This window comes from Centropristis striata, chromosome 2 (genome assembly GCF_030273125.1).
Source record: "Centropristis striata isolate RG_2023a ecotype Rhode Island chromosome 2, C.striata_1.0, whole genome shotgun sequence".
NCBI lineage: Eukaryota > Metazoa > Chordata > Actinopteri > Perciformes > Serranidae > Centropristis > Centropristis striata.
In genome coordinates, this window is record NC_081518.1 from 30,816,402 (window position 1) to 30,838,573 (window position 22,172).

Below are 22,172 nucleotides of genomic sequence, written 5' to 3' on the forward strand. Positions count from 1 at the left end.
GAGTGGCCACTTCAAATCTATGATGTGGCAAATAATCAGAGATCATTAGTATGTGAATGTAAGAGGGTGAAGGTCAGAACCATACTGAGGCTACTAAATGCTTGTATGTGAAAATATGAGTTTGTATAGAATGTTTTTTTGTATTTTTAAATTACAAAATTACTTGTTTTTTAATCAAATATATTTTCTCATACCAATATTGTGTATTTATTTTGATACATTTGCTGAGCAACTATTTGTAATTTGTATCAAGATACTTTTTGATGTATTTGTGCCCATTTCTGATCACCAAATTTAAACTTGCAGCAAAAAAGCAAAGAGCAAAAGTATGTGATACTGAGTTTTACATGTAATAAACTGTTTAGTGGCCACAAAATATATCTGGACACAAAATGAAAAAAAAACAAACAATCTCCGACACCAACAGAGTGATATCTTTCCAACTGTGTGCAGAAATTATAGAGTAAGCCTGAACTGACATTTCAAACTGGTGCAGTTTTGTCAGACTGGTCTTACAGCTCATTTACCAGCCGGAGGGGGAAAAAATTGCCACACGCTGCCAACTCTTGTTTGTCATTTCTCATCTGGTCTTTGATGCATGATTCATTAGATGAATCCTCCTCACACACAAACAGGCGTATGCTTTTAGTCATCACACCCACGTGTTATCCAGAACAGCAGGGTTTCAGTAAGTGACCGACATGTGCACAACAACAACAAAAGATTTCAACCATTACTTTATTAACATCAGATGAGGGTTATGTTTTCTGTTATATGTAAAGTAATGGGCCCTGTTCACGGACAGTTTGACCTTTCATAAAGGGAAAAGCTCAGGTGTTAATAACCCTAATGATGTTTTATTCAAGTACATGCAGCTAATCATTTATTAATGATTTTCCTACTTTGTAAGGAAGAGGAATAGGGGCAGGTAGTAGGAAAAAACAAATTCATTATGCACTTTGAGAAAAAAGTTGAAATGAGAATAAAGTCGAAATACAATGTGGACAAAAAAGTCAAAATACAATATCAAGAAAAATGTCGAAATGTCAAGAATAAAGTCAACTTTTTGAGTTGGGTAAAGTAGACTGCAAGCTACAACTTGATTTTCTTCCATACATCTAATACAGTTGAAACCAGAAGTTTACATACACTATATAAAGAGACACAATCTTTTTTTTCTCACTGTCATTAAATCAGATTCAACTTTTCCTGTTTTAGGTCAATTAGGATTACCAAAATTATTTGCATTTGCTAAATGCCAGAATAATGAGAGAATTTTTTTAGACAATGTTTTTATTACTTTCTTGACAGTCAGAAGTTTACATACATTTCATTAGTATTTGGTACCATTGCCTTTAAACTGTATGACTTGGGTCAAATGTTTTGGATATTCTTCCACAAGCTTCTCAAAATATTTGCCAGGAATTTTGGCCCATTCCTCCTGACACAACTGGTTTAACTGAACCAAGTTTGTAGGCCGCCTTGGTCACACATGCCTTTTCAGCTCTGCCCATACATTTTCAATAGGATTGAGATCAGGGCTTTGTCACTGCAAAACATTGACTTTGTTATCCTTAAGCCACTTTGTAACCAGTTTGGCAGTATGTTTCGGGTCATTGTCCATTTGAAAGCCCCATTTGCGCCCAAGCTTTAACCTTCTGGCTGATGTCTTTAGATGTTGCTTCAGTATTTCCACATAATGTTCTTTCCTCATGCTGCCAGCTATTGTGTGAAGTGCACCAGTCCCTCCTGCAGCAAAACACCCGAAAACATGAGGCTGCCACCCCTTTATTTCACAGTTGGGATGGTGTTCTCAGGCTTGCAAGCTTCCCCCTTTTTCCTCCAAACGTAACAATTGTCATTATGGCCAAACAGTTTGATTTTAGTTTCATCAGACCACAGGACATGTCTCCAAAAATGAAGGTCTTTGCCCCTGTGTGCATTTGCAGACTGTAATTTGTCTTTTTTATGTTTCTTTTGGAGTGATGGCTTCTTCCTGGCAGAGTGGCCTTTCAGTCCATGTCGGTAAATGACTCGTTTCACTGTGGATAATGACACACTCTTACCAGCTTCAGCCAGCATCTTCACACGGTGTTTTGCTTTTGTTCTTGGGTTGATATGCACATTTCAGACCAAAGCACGTTCATCTCTGGGACACAGTCTCCTTCCTGAGCGGTATGATGGCTGGACATTCCCATGGTGTTCATACTTGCGTATAATTATTTGAACAGATGAATCCGGCACCGTCAGGCATCTGGGAATTGCACCCAAGGATGAACCAGACTTGTGCAAGGCCACAATTCTCTTCCTGATATCTTGGCTGAATTCTTTGGACTTTCCCAAGATGTTACACAAAGAAGCAGTGCGTTTCAGGTGTGCCTTAAAATACATCCACAGGTGTGCCTCCAGTTAACTCAAATGTTGTCAATAAACCAATCAGAAGCTTCCAAAGACATGACATCATCTGGGCCTTCCCAAATTGTTTCAAGGCATAATAATGTTAGTGTATGTAAACTTCTGACTTTGAAGAAAGTAATAAAAAATTGGCTGTGTCTTTGGTAATCCTAACGGACCTAAAACAGGAAAAGTGATTGTCTGATTTCATGTCAATGTGTGTCTTTCTTCTGGTTTCTACTGTATTTGTCTAAAACATTCACATAGCTGTAGAGATGTCTACTTTCCCTCCAATATAATGGCACTAATGGCACTGTGATTGTAGTCCTTAAATTGCTAAAAAGAACAACAGCATGTTTTTTTCCAGTTATCATGGTTGCTCAAGATAATCCACACACCTTGCTGTCTGCAGTTTGTGTCCACTGGAAGGGTACGCAACCTTCCAGGTGGTTAAAGTGAAGTTGTGTCAAAATATTCCCCATACATGTCTCCACACTAACTTCCTCATGGGTTACATTACTCTTCGACAGATTCCTTCTAAAGGGCTTCGTGTAAATGAGTGACTTACCGACTATGGAGTCATAGTCTAAACTAAAGTAACCATGCGTTTCTAATTAGTGACTGCTCAACAGTATGCTCACAGAAAACTGGCATCAAGCACACATTTTTTGGCTTCATGCTAGGAAAAAGATACAAACCTGAAAGTCCTGATTCTGCAGTTTTAATCTAATTCAGTAATCTGATCCAAGTGATACATCTGCACGCAAGCTTTCAAATAAACCCGTACAGCTATCTTAAAATAGAATGAGGATAAAGGATAAATGGTCAAAGGGCCAAAAACTACAACACTTTACTGTCAAACCAGACTCCTCCTGCTCAGCAGTAGCAGTACCTGGTTAGACAAGATCTTTAACGAGGTCATCTGTGGATCAGGAATGTGTGACGGGCAAACAAGAACTCAGGTGCTTAGAATCCCCAGGAGCAGGTGGAGTTCAGGAAAGTCCAACAAGTGTTTGTATTTAGCCTGAAACAGCTTACGGTCAACCGTTTTACACTTCCTGTTAGAAAAAGTTACAGCCATACTGGTGGTGACAATAACAAAAAAAAAACATTGGTAAAAAAAAAAAAAAAGAGGGAAGAAGCACTGCTGGCATTTTCGCCATCTGGCTGCTAACATGAGCATAAGTTCAATGGCTCCCATTAAACATGAGCTAAATAAAATCCTCCATTATTTCTACACACAACTATGAACAAACCTCTGAAAAGGATGCAGCATAGAGATCTTAAGACTGTTGCTGGTTTATTGCTGTCAGAGCATACTACACACACTTCAAGATTTAATGAACAGGGCTGGGTCATTTAAGAGCTGACAACAATGTTTTGGTGGTACTTCCTTAAAGAAAATTAGCATGTTTTCCTATGCCTATTTCTGTCTCGACAATTTAAAATGATCAAAAAGCATGCGTATTAATCCAGAAACACCTGGTCAAATATTAGCTAAACAACGATAAATATGACCACAAACCAAAATTAATCTTGTCTGTTTAAAGTGTCTCTCTGCAGCTGTTGTTTGTACTTTTGTGAGCGTTTCTGTACTTCTCACAACTCCAACATCATGTCAGTTTCAGTAATAGCCTGCAGAAAATCTTACATTTATATCATCATATCAATAATTTATCTTCAGGGTTTGAACCAGAACCTTTAGGATTTGTTTCAAGTAGTACTAGTAGTAGTAGCAGTATTACCAATGACCAGTAAACTGACCCAGAGTGTGCAAAATGATGAAATAACATAACAATCCGGCCTGCAGCTCTTCTTTGTGGAGTTTGCATGTTCTCCACGTGTCAGTGTGGGTTCTCTCCAGGTTCTCAGGCTTCCTCCCACTGTCCAAAAATATGCAGCTTAGGTTTAACTGGTGACTTGCCCATAGGAGTGAATGAGAGCGTGAATGGCTGTCTGTCTCCATGTGTCTGTCCTGTGACCTGTCCAGGTCTCTCACCCAGTGTCAGTTGGGATTGGCTCCAGCCCCCCACAACTAAGTTCAGATGAGCAGTTAAGGAAAAACATAACATAAATAAAATGTAAAAAAAAAAAAGATTTCAGATGATGTTATACGGTGCAATAAACAGTAAATGACACACTGGTCATTGTTGTTACAGTTCATTCCGACTGCCCATAGAGGGCAGTAGAAGTCTGAGTTTATAAAGTCTCTCTTGTGGTACCCTGCATCCTATAGAGATATCTCACAAGTCGATGGTTCCTCTGACTTTAAACTTCTTGGCGGATCGTTCACTGGCTCGCTGCTCAAACTTGCTTCCATAGATGTGGGAGATGAAGCCGTTGATCTCCACTGCAAACACACTGTTCCTCTTAGGGATCACTGTCACACATTAAGTGGAGGGAGAGAATGTGTCAATGAATAGAATAAGTTCAATTTTACATAACTTTTTACTATGCATGTTGTCCCATATTAACAGAATAACCCACCCATTCAATAGGCCACAATCTGAGGCTATTTTCTTTCTGCCATGCCTGAGAATGTAGTCAATATACCAGCTTACGCTTTAATATGTAGCCATGTCATTTAGTAGTATTGCATAATGCACTGCTGTGTGATAAAGTTGAAATCATATTCATCCATTTTTATCAGACACCTTGACTCGTCACAGCAGGAAAAACACAGGTGAAACTAATTTTGTGCCTCAGTTTCTTTTAGTGAGCCAGCATGCACAATATCAGGAGCCCCTATAAAGAGAATGCTGCGGTTACCTCCACCAGGGATGTTGTGTTTTCAGTTTGGTTTGTCTGTTTGTCAGCATTATTACATAAGAACTCCAGGCCTATTTTTTAGGAAACTTAGTGGAAGGGGGGGGGGGGGGTATGGGCCAAGGAAGAGCCCATTTAATTTGGGCACGGATCCAAATCACAAGCGGTTACACAAATAATTCTTAATGTTCGTAAAAACTATGAGATAGGCTATACAAAAATTTTACCATGATTGTCCAACTGTTAATTGTTCCTATCAATTGATGAAGGGGCACACTTAAACTATAGCCTCTAGCAGGAAAAAAGAGTAGCTATAGGTTAGCCTCAGTGACTGAGAAGCTGTCGAACCTTTCAGTCTGTCTTCTCTGGTGATGATCTTGAAGACATGTTTGAACTCTTGGACTAGGATCCCTGTAGTCCCTACATATGATGGGCATTTTGAACGGACCACTATGAGAGAAGAAAGAAAACAAACTATTAGTACAAGTCTGTTGGAGCGGTGCCTGCGCTCTGAGAGCTCTCTGTCTTTTAGCTGCCAGGAGCTTCCACACTCAATGAACATCAAAAACCAGACATAGCTCACAGTCCTGCCATGTCCAGTACTGTTGGTTGAAAAATCACAGTTTTCCTCCCTTTCCTTTCCTTCATACAGACATCAACATCAATATTCTCTAGTATTTAGTGTCATTTTGACACTTGGTCAATAACTTTTGAACCTAATTTGAGAGGGAAAAAAATCCTTAAATTCTCCTTCTGATAGTTTATGTTAAAACCTTATCTGGATATCCATTATTCAGTTATTATGTATGAAATGTTTTCTGTGTCATCTCATCACAATATAAAGTATTTTCAATTTGTTTCATCTGCCACCAAGGTCATGTGATTGCCTCCCTTTGGCTGTTGCTACTATAATACTTAGGCCACGCCTGAGTTGTCTGTTTATTAAAAGCCCTGACGAAGAACAACTGTTGGCTTTTTAATATTTCCTTTCCCCCTTATTTGTTCTAATATTTTGGAGTGCCTTGGTTGCCTTTATTACGGGGTTTATTCCCTGGATGACTACATATGTGGAAATTGGGTGCTAAGGGTTATAAAGTGCCTCCATGTGCTGTGTGTCTAACCCTGCTGACCATGTTGCTCAGCCGTCAAATAAACACCTAAACTACAATAACTTACTGCTGTCGTATTTACCAACACCTGCTTCTACATGTCCCTTCCGCCTCACACAACATCAGGACTGACCTGATTCTCTCCAGTGATTGTTATGGACTGTGGCAAATAACTGAACATGGCTACACCCAGGATCTCTATAGAAAATATGCACTAGTATTAAACGTCACTAAGACTTTAAACACCAGAATGTGATGGGGATTAATGTCACTGTGATGTTATTTGAAAGAATTAAGAATTAAAACTGTACCTGTGATGATGGCACCATGGAAGTCTGCCTTCAGAAGCTTCTGTTGCACAAACTGGGGATTGCTGTAAAAATAACAGAACATTAGAGAGTGGATATACAGTGACTGCAAAGAAGACTTCTGAAATGGCTTAATGAGGAATTTCAGGGTTTACATCAGATGAGGTCCAAACTGTTTTACCTTTCTGGTTTCAATCCACTGCATAGGTCAATGATGTACTGTCTCCAGAGTTGATGCAGAGGCAGGAAAAGCTCATATCTGCAATGATGAGAAAGACAGTGATGCTGGGGAGAACGGGGGGGGGACACATTTACACAAGGTGCACAATAACTGTGAAATCTCTCAGACTCCTCACCAACCTCTGGTGCTCAGGTTTGATCTGGAAGATCTTCATCGTCCTCTTCTGCCGAGCGTTCAGTCCTTTGGCTTTCTTGTTGTTCTTTTTGGACTTGTCCTTCTTGTGCCTTTTGTAGCCCAGGATCACAGCCTTGCGACTCAACATTCTCTGCAGATCTTGTGGTGTGGGATTCTGCATGCTTTTCCTCAGGAATGACTGGGTGAAAGCCTCTGCTTTATATCTGCCCTGAGACTGGAAATGAAACCAAGGACATTTACAGATGTCAAAGGGTTTTTTCCCCTGTTACACAGACAGACACAGACACAGACACAGACACACACAGACACACAGACACACACACACACACACACACACACACACACACACACACACACACACACACACACACACACACACACACACACACACACACACCAAAGTCCAGTGTGTACAGTTAGGTCAAACTCCATAAACTGTTTGACAAATAGTTTAGTAGAGTTTGCCTGATGGGATAATGGAGTGTAAAAAATGACTGATCTTTCTTTATTTTTCCAATTATTATTGTATATTATTATTATTATTATTATTATTATTATTATTGGCAATAACCTTTAAAATCTGCGTAGTACAGAGTTGTGACATTTGGATATTGGATATGTTATAGTTACAATAAACTTTACAATGAGACATCAAAATCAATATTTTAAGCGAAAAATTTAGTGGAAGTCCTAAATCCTAATTCTGTATCCACTCAGCTTCAGCTGGATACCCCATGTACATTCCCTGTGCAACAATGGTTATCAGTTTGTCACGGTAAAATCAATAAAAAGGTCAACAACAGTTTGAAACAAATGCAAAAAAATGTTTAAAACATACATACATGACAAAAAAATTCAGATTAATTTAAGGCAGACTCATCAATTGACAAATAGATCTGACTACATCACTTTCTTCTTGCAGGAAAGTCTCTGCACAACATGTATGACACATGTGATAACACATCTGGAATACACGGACCATAGTTACACCACATAGCATGTCCACTTACCTCAACACCAAGAACCTTCTCCAGATCCTGAGGAATCTTGGCTCGAATAAGTGCTTCTGTTGAACAGGACAAATTAAACTAGTGTTAGACCAATCCTGACTGACTCACTGAGGCTATGGACCACAATGCAGTAGTGGTTGTTGGGCCTATTTGGCATATTTGCTGGATAAATGACATATCACTCACTTGACAATCACTTATCAAATTGTTGTCAATTAAATATGTTTGTTGACTAATTGAGCTTTGGGTCAGTATAATCACACAACAGAATGTTGTGACATATTCAATTAAAAACTGTCCAAAGATGTTTAAACTGGTACACTTTTGTTTTCCTAAATTGTATACTCTGAAATCTGAATTTCACGCATTCTGTTTCACCTTTTTCTTTCTTAATGGGGGGTGTACTATAAAATTCCTATATTGCCATCCTATCCATACAGATCACATATCAGACTATACAAATTCCAAACATCTTGCGGAAAAGTAATTAGTTTAGTATCTGATTTGAGGTTTGAGGGTTTTTTTAATCATCTTTTTTTCATAACTGGAATGCTGAATGAAAAATAAATGAATCAGGTTTTGCCAAGGGTAAACCTTCAGATGGACTGTAATCTAACATGTTGGCTTTTTCCATAATGATGTTGGATTTCCAAGTTTTAGGGCTATTTATTTACTCATAATGTATGTATGTAACATCACTAAAATACCTCTGCAGCCTCATTCTCACCATTTTATTCTGTAGATAGGTTTTATGGCTTTTGACTGAGAACACGAGGCACTGAGAATGACCTGAATGCCTTAATATCAAAGTGTTTGGTGTCAGTAAGTATTTTTTCCCCTTTCTTTTTTTTTTTAAGACAGGGGACTGGGACTTTCCTGTGACACTGCAAAATGACAATCTCAGCTGTTCTAGAATAACCTCTCCGCAGTCTAACTTGCATAAGAGTGACTCAGCTTCAGGGAAAGCAGCTTAAAAGTACTGATAGCTGTTAGAGCCAAGACATTGTGAACACAGATGTCAACAGAGTCCTTTGACAGTAGACAGACCTGTCTGACTAGCTACTTCATTACTGTTCTTTACACAGTCAGAATGGAAAAATACAGAGACTGATACTTCATATCCACTAACAGCACAAAATCACAGGCAACATAGACTTAAACTCCCCAAAAGTTCAGACACTGGCTGACAGACACTATGTGATTCATTTTCCAGAGGTGCAGTGTCCAAGTGACAAATCTCAAATCTTTTCTCCATTTATCACATGGCTTTTTTTTTATTGAATTGCTTGCAACAAAGCGTTCATCTGGAGTTTTGTTTGTGTCATCCTGATGAATGAATGTCCAATAGTCACTATAGGCTTTTTACTGTATTTGGTCACTACCAACTCCTGAGGGAAACATCTGGTTTGGTAGCTGCTAAATGCTCCACTATGTTCACCAACTAGCCACTAGCTCTGTCTGTCTACTGCTGAGCAGGTAGTGTACAGTGGGTATAGCAGTATTTATTTTTTCTGAAAACAGCTGTCTGCTACTGTTAGAAAATGGAAACAGGGACCAATAAGTGCGGAGAAACTGCACTAAAATAGTTAAGTTGCAGGCCATATTGCCAGAGCTAAAGGGAAATGTACAGTCGGTCATTTCACTTTGAAATTACGTGTAGCCATTTGACATGCTGGTCGTATAAAAGGTAGTGCTTATTGATATTTTTAATTAAAAATGTAAAGACAGACATGTTCATCTTTCTCCATGCGATGTGTCCAGTTTCAATACAGAAAGTGGAGAAAGTGGCTCTGGCCTGAGGCTCAGAGGTTACCACGGCAACTTCAGGTGGTTGTCAGTGAAGACAGAGGCAACCCAGGCAGAGACCCAGAGGAACACTGAGAAAATGAGTTTTTTCCTCCTCTGCGCTCGTCTCACATTTGGGCTAATTCTGGCCAAACGGTAGCTCCTATCAGAAAAAACCCCAGACCGTGAGTGTCACAAGGACTTCCTGAAAGTTTTTATATGATTTTGGTGTTTCTACAGTAAATATTTTACAGACGTGCAATTTTAAAACAGGGGTTCGTTCTGCCTCTCTCAGAATTTGTTTGTATTACAGTCAATGAGAAGCAGAGAGAGACGTGGCTGCACTTGGAGGCTGCCCATTTAAATTCCATATGTCTCTCAGATTTTTTGAGCACATTGTGAGAGACATAGCAAGTTTGTCTACAAATTTGGAAAAAAATAATGTGTATAGAGTGTAAATTGTGGCCAGGAGGAGTGTGGAAAAAGAAACGTTTCAGACAAATTCAGACCACTTCTTTCAATACAGAAAGTGGAGATAATAGACCTCACGAAAAGCTAAACAAGTTAAATATACAAATGTAAACTTGTGTGCCTTCTGGAAGACAGTTTTATCTTTACTGCACTGCAAGTTTTTGTCGTTGTTATATTGTATGTGCTCTCCCGTAGCCTCGTACCGAGCCATACAGCCTTAATCGTGTTTGCACTTACTTTTACTTAAATGCCATTTTAAATGCAGGACTTCTACTTTTTACACTCCATGCTATATTTGAGCACTTCTTCTCCACGACCTCTCAAACATCATCTTTAACACGGATATTATAAAGATAAAGAGGCGTTTATTAGATATAATAAAGATAAATAGTAGCCGATCAGAGGAGAAACATATCATTGGATTTGAAACGAAGTTTGTCATGAGACTGACGAATGTCGGGTTTATGGGTCAAAATCATTAACTTCCCTTTCTTCTATGATAATTAAACTCACCGTCCATTTCCACGTTTTCGCGTAATTCTTGAATACAAGGGTACTTAATTCAACTAGTGATGCAGAATAACAGTTCAACACGAGTTTCGGACACAACACGAACTCACTTCCTTATCCTTCTTCTTCTTCTGTCTTTTACTTTGAAGAGTTTCCGACAGTCTGTCCTATGTGAAGTGCAATGTTGCCCTCTACAGTCAGCACCACGTAAGACAGGCCCTTTTTAACCCTCTGGAGTCACCAAAAGCTCCAAAGCTTGACTTCTTCATCACATCCAGACTAGAAAACAACGCAGAGTGGAGCCCTACTGTAAATTTACCTCTAAAGTTCTGGTTGTAAACTCCATGAGGCCAGTTTCAGTTTGATGATGATATACAAAGTAAAACTGATGATGGAACTGGATGTAACCCTCTTATGTGTTATATTTGCAACCTTTGTTCACATTTGCAACCTTTCAAATTCTTTATTGAGCATGATAGTGTTTTGAAGGTTAAAATAATACTTAAAATAACATTTTATGGTGGACTAAAGGACTAAAAAAGACAAAAAATGACTAAAAAGACACAAAATGAGAAGATAAAATGACCAAAAAAACACAGAAGAAGACAAAAAATGACCAAAAAAGACAAAAAATGAGAAGACAAAATAACAAAAAAAAGTCACAACAAAAGACACAAAATGACCAAAAAAGACAAAAAATGAGAAGACAAAATAACAAAAAAAAGACACAACAAAAAACACAAAATGACCAAAAAAGACATAAAAAAGACACAAAATTACTAAAAAATACACAAAATGACCAAAATAGTTACGCCAAACACACAAGACACAAATAAAATACAGTTACACTAGAATAAAAACCAGAGTTGGATGACAGGATCACACACAATCACAATCACATTTATGTTGGTTTTTCTTTGTTTCTTTTTGGTTCAAAATGTTGATCCAGTAAGTTAGAATAAAAATCTGTTATTATTAGGTCATATAGGTGAGGTTGTGCTGAAAATAAATACCAACATGGTATTTAAACATATTTTAAGTCGTGTATACAGGCAGGATGAAAAGGATTAAAAAATGGACAAAATAACCAAAGAATCCATAGAGTTAATTAGTATTTTTACATTCAAGACAATGGTATTTATATTCAAACCAATGACCAGTCTCTTTAGAAGAAATCCTGGATAAAAATGTAAATTGTATATTTTATATAACTCTATTTCTCCATTGTCTATTCAAGCTGTTAGCTGCGATGGTGATGATTTTAATTTTCACTCACTTTAACTTGCTGTTAAGCTACATTATGCAATTAGCTGGTGCAACCATTATGTTTCTGTACAGGGATCAATGAAACAAGCACAAGAAAGCAGAACCTTATGTAAAGAACTAGACCATAGAGGAGCCATAAAAGTCACATTGTGTGCGTTCCTGTCCAACCACTGCAATCAGTTATTTAGAGTGGATTTCCGTGGAACTTTTACCAACTAAAAAATTGTAAAATTAATAAAGCTAATAAAATGTATAAAAATATGTGATAATACCCAAGGTAAATGTTGGGTAAGGCTCATCAACTGTGACTTTTATGCATTCTTCTTATGATCAGCCTTGTGGCTTAGTGGGCAGGGGGAGCAAGCAACTCTCAACTTAAAAAAAATCTAAAGAAGGAAGTTGAACTTTTAACAAACTGACGCTTTTTGGACACACAGACAATACAGACACTAAACTTGAGAACAAGATACCCCTTTCTGTATTTCCTTTGGTAAATGATAAATGGACTGCACTTAGATAGTGCTTTGATCCAAAGCGCTTTACACTGAAGACTACTCTCATTCACCCGTTCACACACATTCATACCGGTGGCCGAGGCTACCAGGGCACACTGGTGCAACCTGCAACCATCAGGAATTCGTTTACACACCGATGAACGCAGCATCGGGAGCCATTTGGGGTTCAGTATCTCGTCCAAGGATACTTCAACATATAGGCTGCCACCGCTGTCAAACCACCAACCTTCCGATCAATGTGTGCCCGCTCTACCAAATGTAGCACAGCCGGCCCGGTAAACATCAAATTCTTCTCCTCCCTGTCAGACATGTTTTACCTAACATCTGAATCTGGTAGATTGGATATGACAAAAGCACTTTTGTTTGGTTCCTCCTTCAGCTTTAGTTCCTCTCCATATCTTCCTCTCACATTCAAGCCACTCCTAACAATTTCAAAACCACTGCTCTGGTAAATAATTGTATTTTTTTGCACATTGTAATAATCTTTTATATAGTCACAACAGTGTTTACATTCTCATATAATTTTTTTCCAAAGTGAAGCACAAATATCTCTCCATCTTCAATGCACCTGCTGTGCATGACCTTTGACCTCGCTATACTATACTAACTCGCTATACTATACTTTTTTTTGTTAATTATTGCTCTTTTAGACAAAGTCTGCTGAAGAGAAGTACACTACTCACAAAAAGCAAAAAAGGTTAATTAATATACAAATGTAAGTGTGCCTTCTGGAAGACAGTTTTATCTTTATTGCACTGCATTTTTTTTTGCAAGTTTTTTGTTAAGTATTGATCTTTTAGACAGTCTGCTGAAGAGATCTTTATGGCCAGGTTAGATAAAGATCATCGGTTCAGCAGCACCAACTGTGAACTGGGAATTTCCATACTTGAGTGAATGTGTGTGCGTGTGTGTGCGTGTGTGTGCGTGTGTGTGCGTCATGTGGTAAGACAAAGGGAATGGCTGCACGTACAAGAGAACTGGCAACAAAAGGACCCCCAATGTGAAGTGCTTCTCCTGAAAAAAATCAAAAATCCACAATAATGTCTTAGAATGTTTGCAAAATATTTATTTTAAATCAGTTTGGGGATATTTTTTCTACACAGTAATAAAATAACATTTCACAAAATGCAGAATGAAATACAAGCTGTATTAAAATATCAGAAAATTGCATTGCATCTTCCTCATACAACCAGATTTTTTTCACAAACCTCTCTTGATAAAAAAATATTTCCCTTTTTTTTCTCGACATAAAAACTATATTTGAACTGTATTCATATAAATACCAAGGCACAATTTGTCTTTTCTCTGAATAAATGTAGAAATAAAAGATCTGAAGACACTGGCTTATGGCAGGTATCAATCTGTTCATATTTACTGAGCATTTGATACTCAATCTAGTGGATGGATGGTAATCCAACATGCAGCTATATTACCAAAATATATGTCGCACATGAACATCACTCCCTAAATGTTCTGAAGATTTGACTTACTGGTGTCTCGGGCGTGAATGGTCATTACAAAAATAAATCTTATCATTATGATGAAGTGCTGCACTGATACGGAGGGGAAAAACATCAGACGTGCATATCTGATGATTTTGTTATGTGATGTAACGTGAGAATGCCTTGCTGAAATATGCACTCTGACTGCTTTCCAGTTAAAGGCGTGTTTCCTGGTTCCTGGTGAAAGTTTTTTTTTTCTTTTAGTGCGGGAAACATGTTCAATTAAAATCGTCTCCAGAAACTTTCTCAGAGTTTTGCATTCCACACACATGGAACAAAAGCCTACACTAAATCTGGTGACATAACACCCAATGTATCTTTGACATGTTTGTCTGCCACTGTTAAATGTTATGAAACAGATTTCTATGTCATATCTAACTGATGAAACTAAACAGCAGGTAGGTTCCTCGGTTGCTCTTCCTGAGGTTTCTTCTGAGTGTTTTTGGGGAGTTTTTCCTTTTCTGAATGGAGGGTCTGCGATGAAGGGTGTCATGCAGATTTTAAAGCCCCTTGAGGTACATTTGTAATTTGTGATATTGGGCTTTATGATGGTTCCTTATGAAAGGACCTTATGTCACTTGGAGCAATATCATTTTTATGGTTTTAGTGCTAAAAGGTCTGCATCCAGTGGAAGACAAGATCTGCAAATTCTTTGTAAACATACACCATAAAGGTTAATCTAATTATACAGCAGCAGTACACATACATACAGACATACATTCTTTGCTAACTATTTTACCACAATGTGATGTAACACTATACTTAATTTTTTATGGTTGGACAACTGCAAAAACTAAAACCTCTAAGGGGAAAAACGATAAGTCAGAAACCTTGCTCTTGAGGCCACAGAAAAGAGAAAGTTGTGCCACATGCTGGCAAACAAAAATAAAGTAGTTATATTCAGAAATTTGGATTGGCTTCTAATGGTTCCATAATTCATTTTATGAAGTCACAGTTTGATAATTTCCTGTGCACTTATTCCAGAGACAACAATAGACTGTATACTATTTCATTATGACTTTACCACCTCACTCGTCGTTTTTCAGCTCTAACCAGTCATGTTCAACTCAACCAATGACATGTCTGCCTCCACAGAGCCACCGCCAATGACAAATCTGAGTACAACCTAAACTGCTGCTCGCAGTGGTTCATGAGTAACATCACAATAATTAAAACATGCGCTACCTACTTGTTTCAGTAGTAATAATGACATATGACAATAATTTGACAATAAAATACACTAGTAGTAGAATGCTGTAATATTGACCTCAGTGCTTCTACCATGCAATAGACTCATTTAATGGCAGTCTCTTGACTTGGTACTGCATGTAGGTGCTGGTTGGTGCTACGTGTGTGTGTGTGTGTGTCACCAGTGTAAGTGTAAGTGGGGGTGTTGGTGTAGTTGACATAGTAATTCTTCTTCAGTTGGCTCCTTGATCTGTTCCCTGCAGTGAGAGAAGGACAAGTGAGAGAAAAGAGGAATGATTGGACAACAAGTTGGCTTTGACTTGAGAGCTGGATCTTTGAACCAAACAGTTGTGCCAAATTACCTGAACATGAGCTGAACAGAGGTTTGATATCTGATCCTCTCCACATCTGTAACAGAACAGCTGTGACTACGGTCCCATCTGTAGATGAAGTTCTGTGAGAAAAAAAGGAACAATGAGTGTTTGTGCTGTCAACATGTACTTTCTGTTAAAAGATAAGGCTGGCAATATTCCAAGTCACACAAACCAACTATCATTTCCTCATCGTCCTACCCTGTCTATGGCACTGAACACTTCACAATAGTTTTGTAAAAGTCAAGTAAAAATGTGACCTGGCCAACAGTCAGTGGGTCAACAGTTTTTTATTTAGTTGAACACATTGGGTCCTATCTTATGCTTGCAACCAGCAGCTAACTTCTATAGGTGGATGGTTGTCCAAGGCTTTCCTATTACACACACAAGGATGTGCAGCAGCATTCCTCCTCAGTTAAATATATTATTGATTAATTTCTTCATCAGCAGTGCCAGTGAATAATAAAATGCACATGCACCATACACTTTAGACCATGTGCTATTGATTGTTAAAATAGGACCCATTATCTTTTCGACCATATAACAAAAGCAGCACATCAGTGTAGCAGCACTGGCTCAGTTCTCCACAGTGTCTATGCTGAAAGTGTTCAGTTGCAGTACTGCTGTGAACTCAGATCACTTTTGGCAGCCAAACAAACAAATACTGTAGTTATGAGATGAAGCCTAAAGATAAGGTTCTGGTTATACATGGAAAATGTGAGTCAACCATAAGCTGTCAGACAGCTGTACTAATTAAAATAGAATACCTAAGAATCAGTAGCAAAATAGTTAAAGTGCATGCAACAAAACCTGTGTTTTGTGTCTGGAATCAGTCTAATCCATAGTTAGGTTACTTTAATGCTTAAAAAATAAGTTCTGTTTCCATGGTTACTTGCAGTTTAATATAGAGACAGAGTGCCATGTGTCATACTCTGAAGACCACGCCCACCGCAGGGGAAAACTATGAGGGTCATAAAACTATTGGATTTAAGCATATCATAAGATTATTTAAGCACTCTTTGTCTACCAGAAAAGACAAGTTGGATGTTAGCCATGTTAGCTATATATGTTAGCAAGCTAATGTTAGCTATATATGTTAGCAAGCTAATGTTAGCTATATGTTAGCAAACTAAGGCACTTAATACTGCATAGCTTTCTGAATTATCCACATTCTAATACAACACAAGTTACATAGTGTCAAATGCTTTAGTTTACTTACAGAATTGTAGTTAGACTAAAACTGATTTTGTTTATTTAACTTAGTGACAAAATGCACTGCATACGTAAGTTCACATTAAACATTTTTAAAAACGTAGTTATGGGTTCTTCTCCCTGTTGGTAGTGCGTTTCACCACAAAGCAGTTTTTAGACATTTTTATATTGATTGCTTGCAGAGGGAACTGTCAAGGGGACTCCCTCGGTCAATACAAAGTCAGAGAGTTTTGTTTTCCCCAAGGTGGGGGCGGGGGCTTAAGTGCATTCTGTCTCTATACTTTGTGCACTGATATAAAACAGAGCATTTTAACTGATAAATAGAATGGTGTTATAAATTAATGTATGAATAAATGCATCATACAGTGTTGTCTGAGTGAACTGACCTCTAAAATGAGCGCCACGAACAAGTTGACCCACATTACAGAGGAGGTGAGCCACCAACACACAAAGTAAATCTTTGACCACCTGGGAGAAATAAAACACATTCATCATCATCGTCATCGTCATCGTCATCATCATCATCATCATCATCATCATCATCATCATCACCATCATCACCAGCATTAGCTGTTGTGCATGTAAAATGTAATTTTTCTTACTCAGTGGTGTGTCTGCTGTATGCATCCATGAAGGCCTGCCAGTTGTTGACTACCATGACATCATACAGCAAAATGATGGATGCCTGAGAGAGAGGTAAGGAGTCTTTTTTAAATCAAAGCACCTATCCATCACCAAAGTACATGTAAACCATCACTGACAGGGATAACTCCTCCTCCTCCTCCTCCTCCTCCTCATCATCATCACCATCACAATCGTCATCATCATCATTATTATCATAAAATTTCAAATAGGTAAGTAAATGCTTTTAACAGTGCATGATAAGGAATACAATAAAATAAAAAAAACATATTTCAATCAAGAACCTGCATTTCAATTCAGACAACACAACAGTAACTACTGTTGTTGTTACTCACACCAAAGTCATCAAAGTTATTTGGCCAGTAGTTCAGCTGCTCATAGCTGCCGCACTCCATGCTGTAGTTGGAGGTTATGTTCTCCATGGTGGTGTTGGAGAGCCCACTGACAGACACACACACACACACACACACACACTGATATTACAACACAACAAAGGATGGCTCACTGAAGCCCAGAACTCCTTCAATCAATTCTTCACTCATTGTGCTTCTGACAGTTACCATCTCAAAGACCTCTGCTTTGTTCTCTTTGTCGCCATCTGTGGCAATTAGCAGTAACTGCAGGTCTGTTTTTGAATTTCACTTCCTAGAGATCCAAACAGTGTGGCCTTGTACTAATTTTTCAAGGAAATGTCTGCACAGACAGTTAATATTACTACAAGTTAAAGGGTTTTAAGTTCAAGCTCAATCACCAAGTGTTCTGTCATTTGAGAATGGATAGTGACTTAACAGACATTTATCTAAATGGAATGGTATTTGTGGGATTTGTAGTTTTTTGTCATATTGCACTGCACTAGACTGGCCGTGAGCCCTTACAAGTCACTACTGTAAAGTCACTTGGGAATGCATCTTTTTATTTGCCGTACTTTTCCCTCAATCTCTCATTCAGCCAGCTTCTATGCCTCTTTTTGTGTGCAGTCTAGCAGACATGTGTATCAATTTCCATTTGCTTCTCTCCTACTGTGTGCCTCTAAAACGCATATTGCATGGGAGCCAACACTGTTTTTTTAGAAGTGATCCTTTTCTTCGATTGGGCCTGAGTAAAACCTCAGTGCAGTCCTTAAGTAACTAAAGACAAACATAGTTTGACTGATTAGCTGCTAAAAAGACCTCTAGTATGAGGATGAAGTGCAGCTTTAAAAGAAGAAGCTTGCAAAGTCAGTGGGATAGTGCTCTTACTCTAATGTGTGGGACACAAACTTTGGCAGCTCATCTAATTTTCCGGTTTTAGTTACCAGTTCAGAATATTATTTAGTGTTTCTGCTTTCTGTCTCTGCTAACAAAAAGGTGTCAGAAGTGTGATGTTATTTCTTTAACATGTGTTCCTTCATACCTCATCTCTGGAGGAGGTTTAATGGCTCCCTCAAACAGCCAGATACCAAACACAGCAAACACATAGTACACCACCTGCATAGAGAGCATGAAAAAAACATCAGTTCCCATTTAGACTTCCTCTCTTTACATGTCAACTGCTCTGCATGTCACTGTGGTCAGGTGAAAACCTTGTATCTCCACTGCTTACATTTTGGAACTGCAATGACAGCATTGTTTAAAGGACCAAGGGGAAGAATTTAGTGGCATCTAGTGGTGAGTTTACAGATTGCAAATAAATTAATACTCACTACAGTGGCCTTCTGCATGAGAAGATGTCACAAATAGTGATATATCATTGGGCTACAATGTTGCAAGGTTACAGCAGACAGCTTGCCTATAAAGGCTTGGTTTTGGCATAGGAGAGCCACCTATTGAGCTTTTAAACAGCTGCAGACCAGATTTTACTGTACATGTGTTGTACCCTGTGACTTCTCCTCTTTGTAGCCTCCTTCGCCCTTCCAGGGGCCACTGAAGAAACATAGTGGTGCAGGGACTTTCTCCCTATGTAGATATGAAGGGCTCATTCTAAGCTACAAAAAACACAACTCTTAGTTTCAGGTAATTGTTCACAAAATGTTGAATGTTGAATATGAATATTATATTCTACTTTTAGAAAATAATTAGATCCCCTAAATCCACTGGCTTTAAGCAAGAGTGTGTTTTTAACAATATCCAGAGTTTGGAAAAGGTTTTATAAGCCAAAGATGATGATCACACATCATCATGCAGCCTATTTAAAATAATGAACAAAAATACAGGATAAAAGGTTTTCACACAGCACCAGCAGGTAGTAGCCATTTAAAATACATAAAAACATATTAATTATTTTATATTAAAACATTTTTCTACTCGGGCTGCAATATATGTGTGATGGACTCCATTGGCAGATACGTTTTCATGTCATCTTTTTTTTCATGGAAAACAGTAAGTGAAGATCAGCTGGTTGACTGGAGTATGCTGATGTCACTCACCACCAGTATCCCTGCAAAGGCTCTAAGGTTCTTCAGCAGGTCCAGAAGTGTACTCGCAACCAAAGCCATGAGCTGGACAGCAAAATAGAACGTATGAAAGACAAAAAGGGACATAAAGACAGACAGGAGAGCGTCTTTGATGAGGCTGCAGTTTTGTGAAAGAGGAAGCTGAACATCCTTTTGCTTTTATTGCAGTTATATGTTTTTGCGAGGTGTGCAATATTTATTATTATGTTGTCATCATAATAGGTTTGGCTACTCAGAAAAGCCACCAATTGGTAAGTGAATGCTACTATACTTGTTCTGGAACAGTTTGTATTTTAAAAAGAGTTGTTTTTGTTGGTACCTTGATATCTGGGATGATGCGCAGGAACCGAAAAACAATCAGCATGTTGATCAAACGAACCATCTCCCACAGGGACATGACACCATGAGAGGACGGTTCCCTGTTGTGACACACACACAAATGCGAGACATTTGGCAGGTCATATAACACAGATCACTCATTTTTAAGAAACATTTCTACATTTCTTGAAGGCTTCTGCAGCTACAAAATATATTTCTGTGAACAGTTAGGAAGCAATTTGAGCAATTCTTAAGCAGCACTTTCATCCCAGAACACAAACAGAAAAGGCTAACTGCACAGTTAAAGGGGACATATTCTGCTCATTTTCAGGTTCATATTTGTATTTTGGGTTTTAAATTCTGATATGCTTAAACATCTCAACAACCGTTTATTTTTCTCATACTGTCCGTCTGCACTGTGAACAGCATTTCTCTGTGTTTGAATACTTTGGTTTATATAGCATCTAGACTGGCTTTATAATAAAATAAACACAATTTAAGAAATCTAGCTTTTTAGAGTATGGGACCTTTACAAGTAAGGTTGGAGTGTTGGACACATCTTTATAAATGTCAGTAAATTTGGTTGAAATTACCTTTTTGCATTTCACTTTAATGTATCTGTAACTTAGTTGATTGTTTTCAATGGTCATTTTGAGATGGAAAAAATGCTTTCTGCTCCAACTCCTACAAAACAGCTGAATTTAATATCTGTAGCTTCAGTGACTCTATTGCTTTCTGTCTGTGTTCTGAGATGGTTATTTTATTTGTGTCATATGTGGATTTGTGTTTGTATATGCACTTTGATTTTTATATTTTGTCTGTCTTGGTCAGGTATCCCTTCTTAAAGGTCTCAATTGGGCTTGTTAAATAAAGGTAAGCTTTACATTGAGTATATGTACAATATACAAACATTCACTGTAGCATAACTGGAAGAAAACCTACCACTGAGAATAAGGAAGCCTGTAGGTGATGTATATAGTGATCTGTAGGACCTGATGGAGAAAAAATACAGGAGATCAGTGATGAATATTAATAGTGGTGAATATAATAAATACAATATTATTGAGACATTTTTGTTCATTAAACCTGCAACTTGGGGGCAGCAGAAACAGGTTGTGAACAAAACCCTGCCATACCATCACCTTTAAAGTTGATATAGTGACAGCTGCTAACTCACACATCCAACAGTTACACAGTAACATGATTGTTCACGTCGAGTGTTGTTTGTGTTGACCAACAGCCAAAATGTATCAAACAGACACTTAGGGCTGAACTCAGTGTTGCAGAGTGTATCTCTCCTTACTGTGTTTGCATAATTAGGATAAGAAAAGATAAAAGAAAGAGTTTGGTGACATCATGAAGTAGGATAACATCACAGTCAGCTTCTCCTGATTCGGATTCCTTCAGTGTTCATTATTCAGGAGGGTTTTACTGGGAGCTGGATTACACAGAAGTTTCCTCCTCTCTAATACTAACAAGGTTTTTGGGTCATCTTTTCACACTTTTGATGTGCCATAGTAAATACAATAACAAGCAGGGTTACCAAGAGCAGGATGGTGAGGAAGCCGTCAAAGACATTGTTCCTGTAGGACAAGTACCCTTTGCAGCCTAAGGCAAAGATCTTCACGCCCATCTCAAACAGGTAATACAGGATGAAGCACAGGTTGATGAGCTGGCAGTTGGACAGGAGAGTGACGAAATTAGTTCATTTAACAAGTCTGTTATGTTGACAATTTCAAGCATGTATTTTTGAGACACCAAAATACTGCTTAAGATGTCACCTTAACCTAATGGTGGTGCTAGAGGAAAGGTCAGGGGGTCATCAGAAATGCTTAAGACTCATTTTGAGTAAGACATGAAATGACTGTGTTTACCTCCAGGGTGTAGTTGTCTCTCTCTGCAGTGGACTTTTCAGAATTTATCACCAGGACAGTCTGAAACACACACACAAAGGTCATATTTGGATATGTTAGACACCTTGATCAGCACATAGGAGTA

At 38.2% G+C, this 22,172-nt stretch overlaps 2 protein-coding genes across 2 annotated transcripts in view; both read right to left on the reverse strand.

Annotated features, from left to right (window-relative positions):
• Positions 1-3,669: 3,669 nt before the first annotated feature.
• pop4 (POP4 homolog, ribonuclease P/MRP subunit) lies at positions 3,670-10,887 on the reverse strand. Its single transcript, XM_059359512.1, has 7 exons — positions 10,733-10,887; positions 7,964-8,019; positions 6,938-7,167; positions 6,759-6,836; positions 6,581-6,642; positions 5,509-5,610; positions 3,670-4,774 (listed from the first exon to the last, which is right to left on the reverse strand). The coding sequence occupies exons 1-7, from the start codon at positions 10,737-10,739 to the stop codon at positions 4,638-4,640; spliced, it is 672 nt and encodes a 223-aa protein (XP_059215495.1). The 5' UTR covers positions 10,740-10,887; the 3' UTR covers positions 3,670-4,637.
• Positions 10,888-13,573: 2,686 nt separating this feature from the next.
• tpcn2 (two pore segment channel 2) overlaps positions 13,574-22,172 on the reverse strand; it is a 28,399-nt gene continuing 19,800 nt past the window's right edge. The window contains exons 15-25 of the mRNA XM_059324054.1: positions 22,049-22,108; positions 21,718-21,846; positions 21,117-21,166; positions 20,176-20,275; positions 19,830-19,901; positions 18,818-18,891; positions 17,761-17,866; positions 17,386-17,468; positions 17,170-17,251; positions 15,563-15,654; positions 13,574-15,457 (exon numbers count right to left, since the gene is read on the reverse strand). Of these exons, the coding sequence (XP_059180037.1) occupies positions 15,379-15,457; positions 15,563-15,654; positions 17,170-17,251; positions 17,386-17,468; positions 17,761-17,866; positions 18,818-18,891; positions 19,830-19,901; positions 20,176-20,275; positions 21,117-21,166; positions 21,718-21,846; positions 22,049-22,108 (927 nt within the window). The 3' untranslated portion in view covers positions 13,574-15,378. The remainder of the gene's footprint in view (positions 15,458-15,562; positions 15,655-17,169; positions 17,252-17,385; positions 17,469-17,760; positions 17,867-18,817; positions 18,892-19,829; positions 19,902-20,175; positions 20,276-21,116; positions 21,167-21,717; positions 21,847-22,048; positions 22,109-22,172) is intronic.

Excerpts from the sequence above, each read along its gene's own strand:
- pop4 (XM_059359512.1), bottom strand. Across the intron at positions 7,168-7,963 it reads AGAAGGTTCTTGGTGTTGAG|TCTCAGGGCAGATATAAAGC; the intron begins GTAAGTGGACAT and ends TTTCATTTCCAG. Across the intron at positions 6,837-6,937 it reads ATCAAACCTGAGCACCAGAG|ATATGAGCTTTTCCTGCCTC; the intron begins GTTGGTGAGGAG and ends TCATCATTGCAG.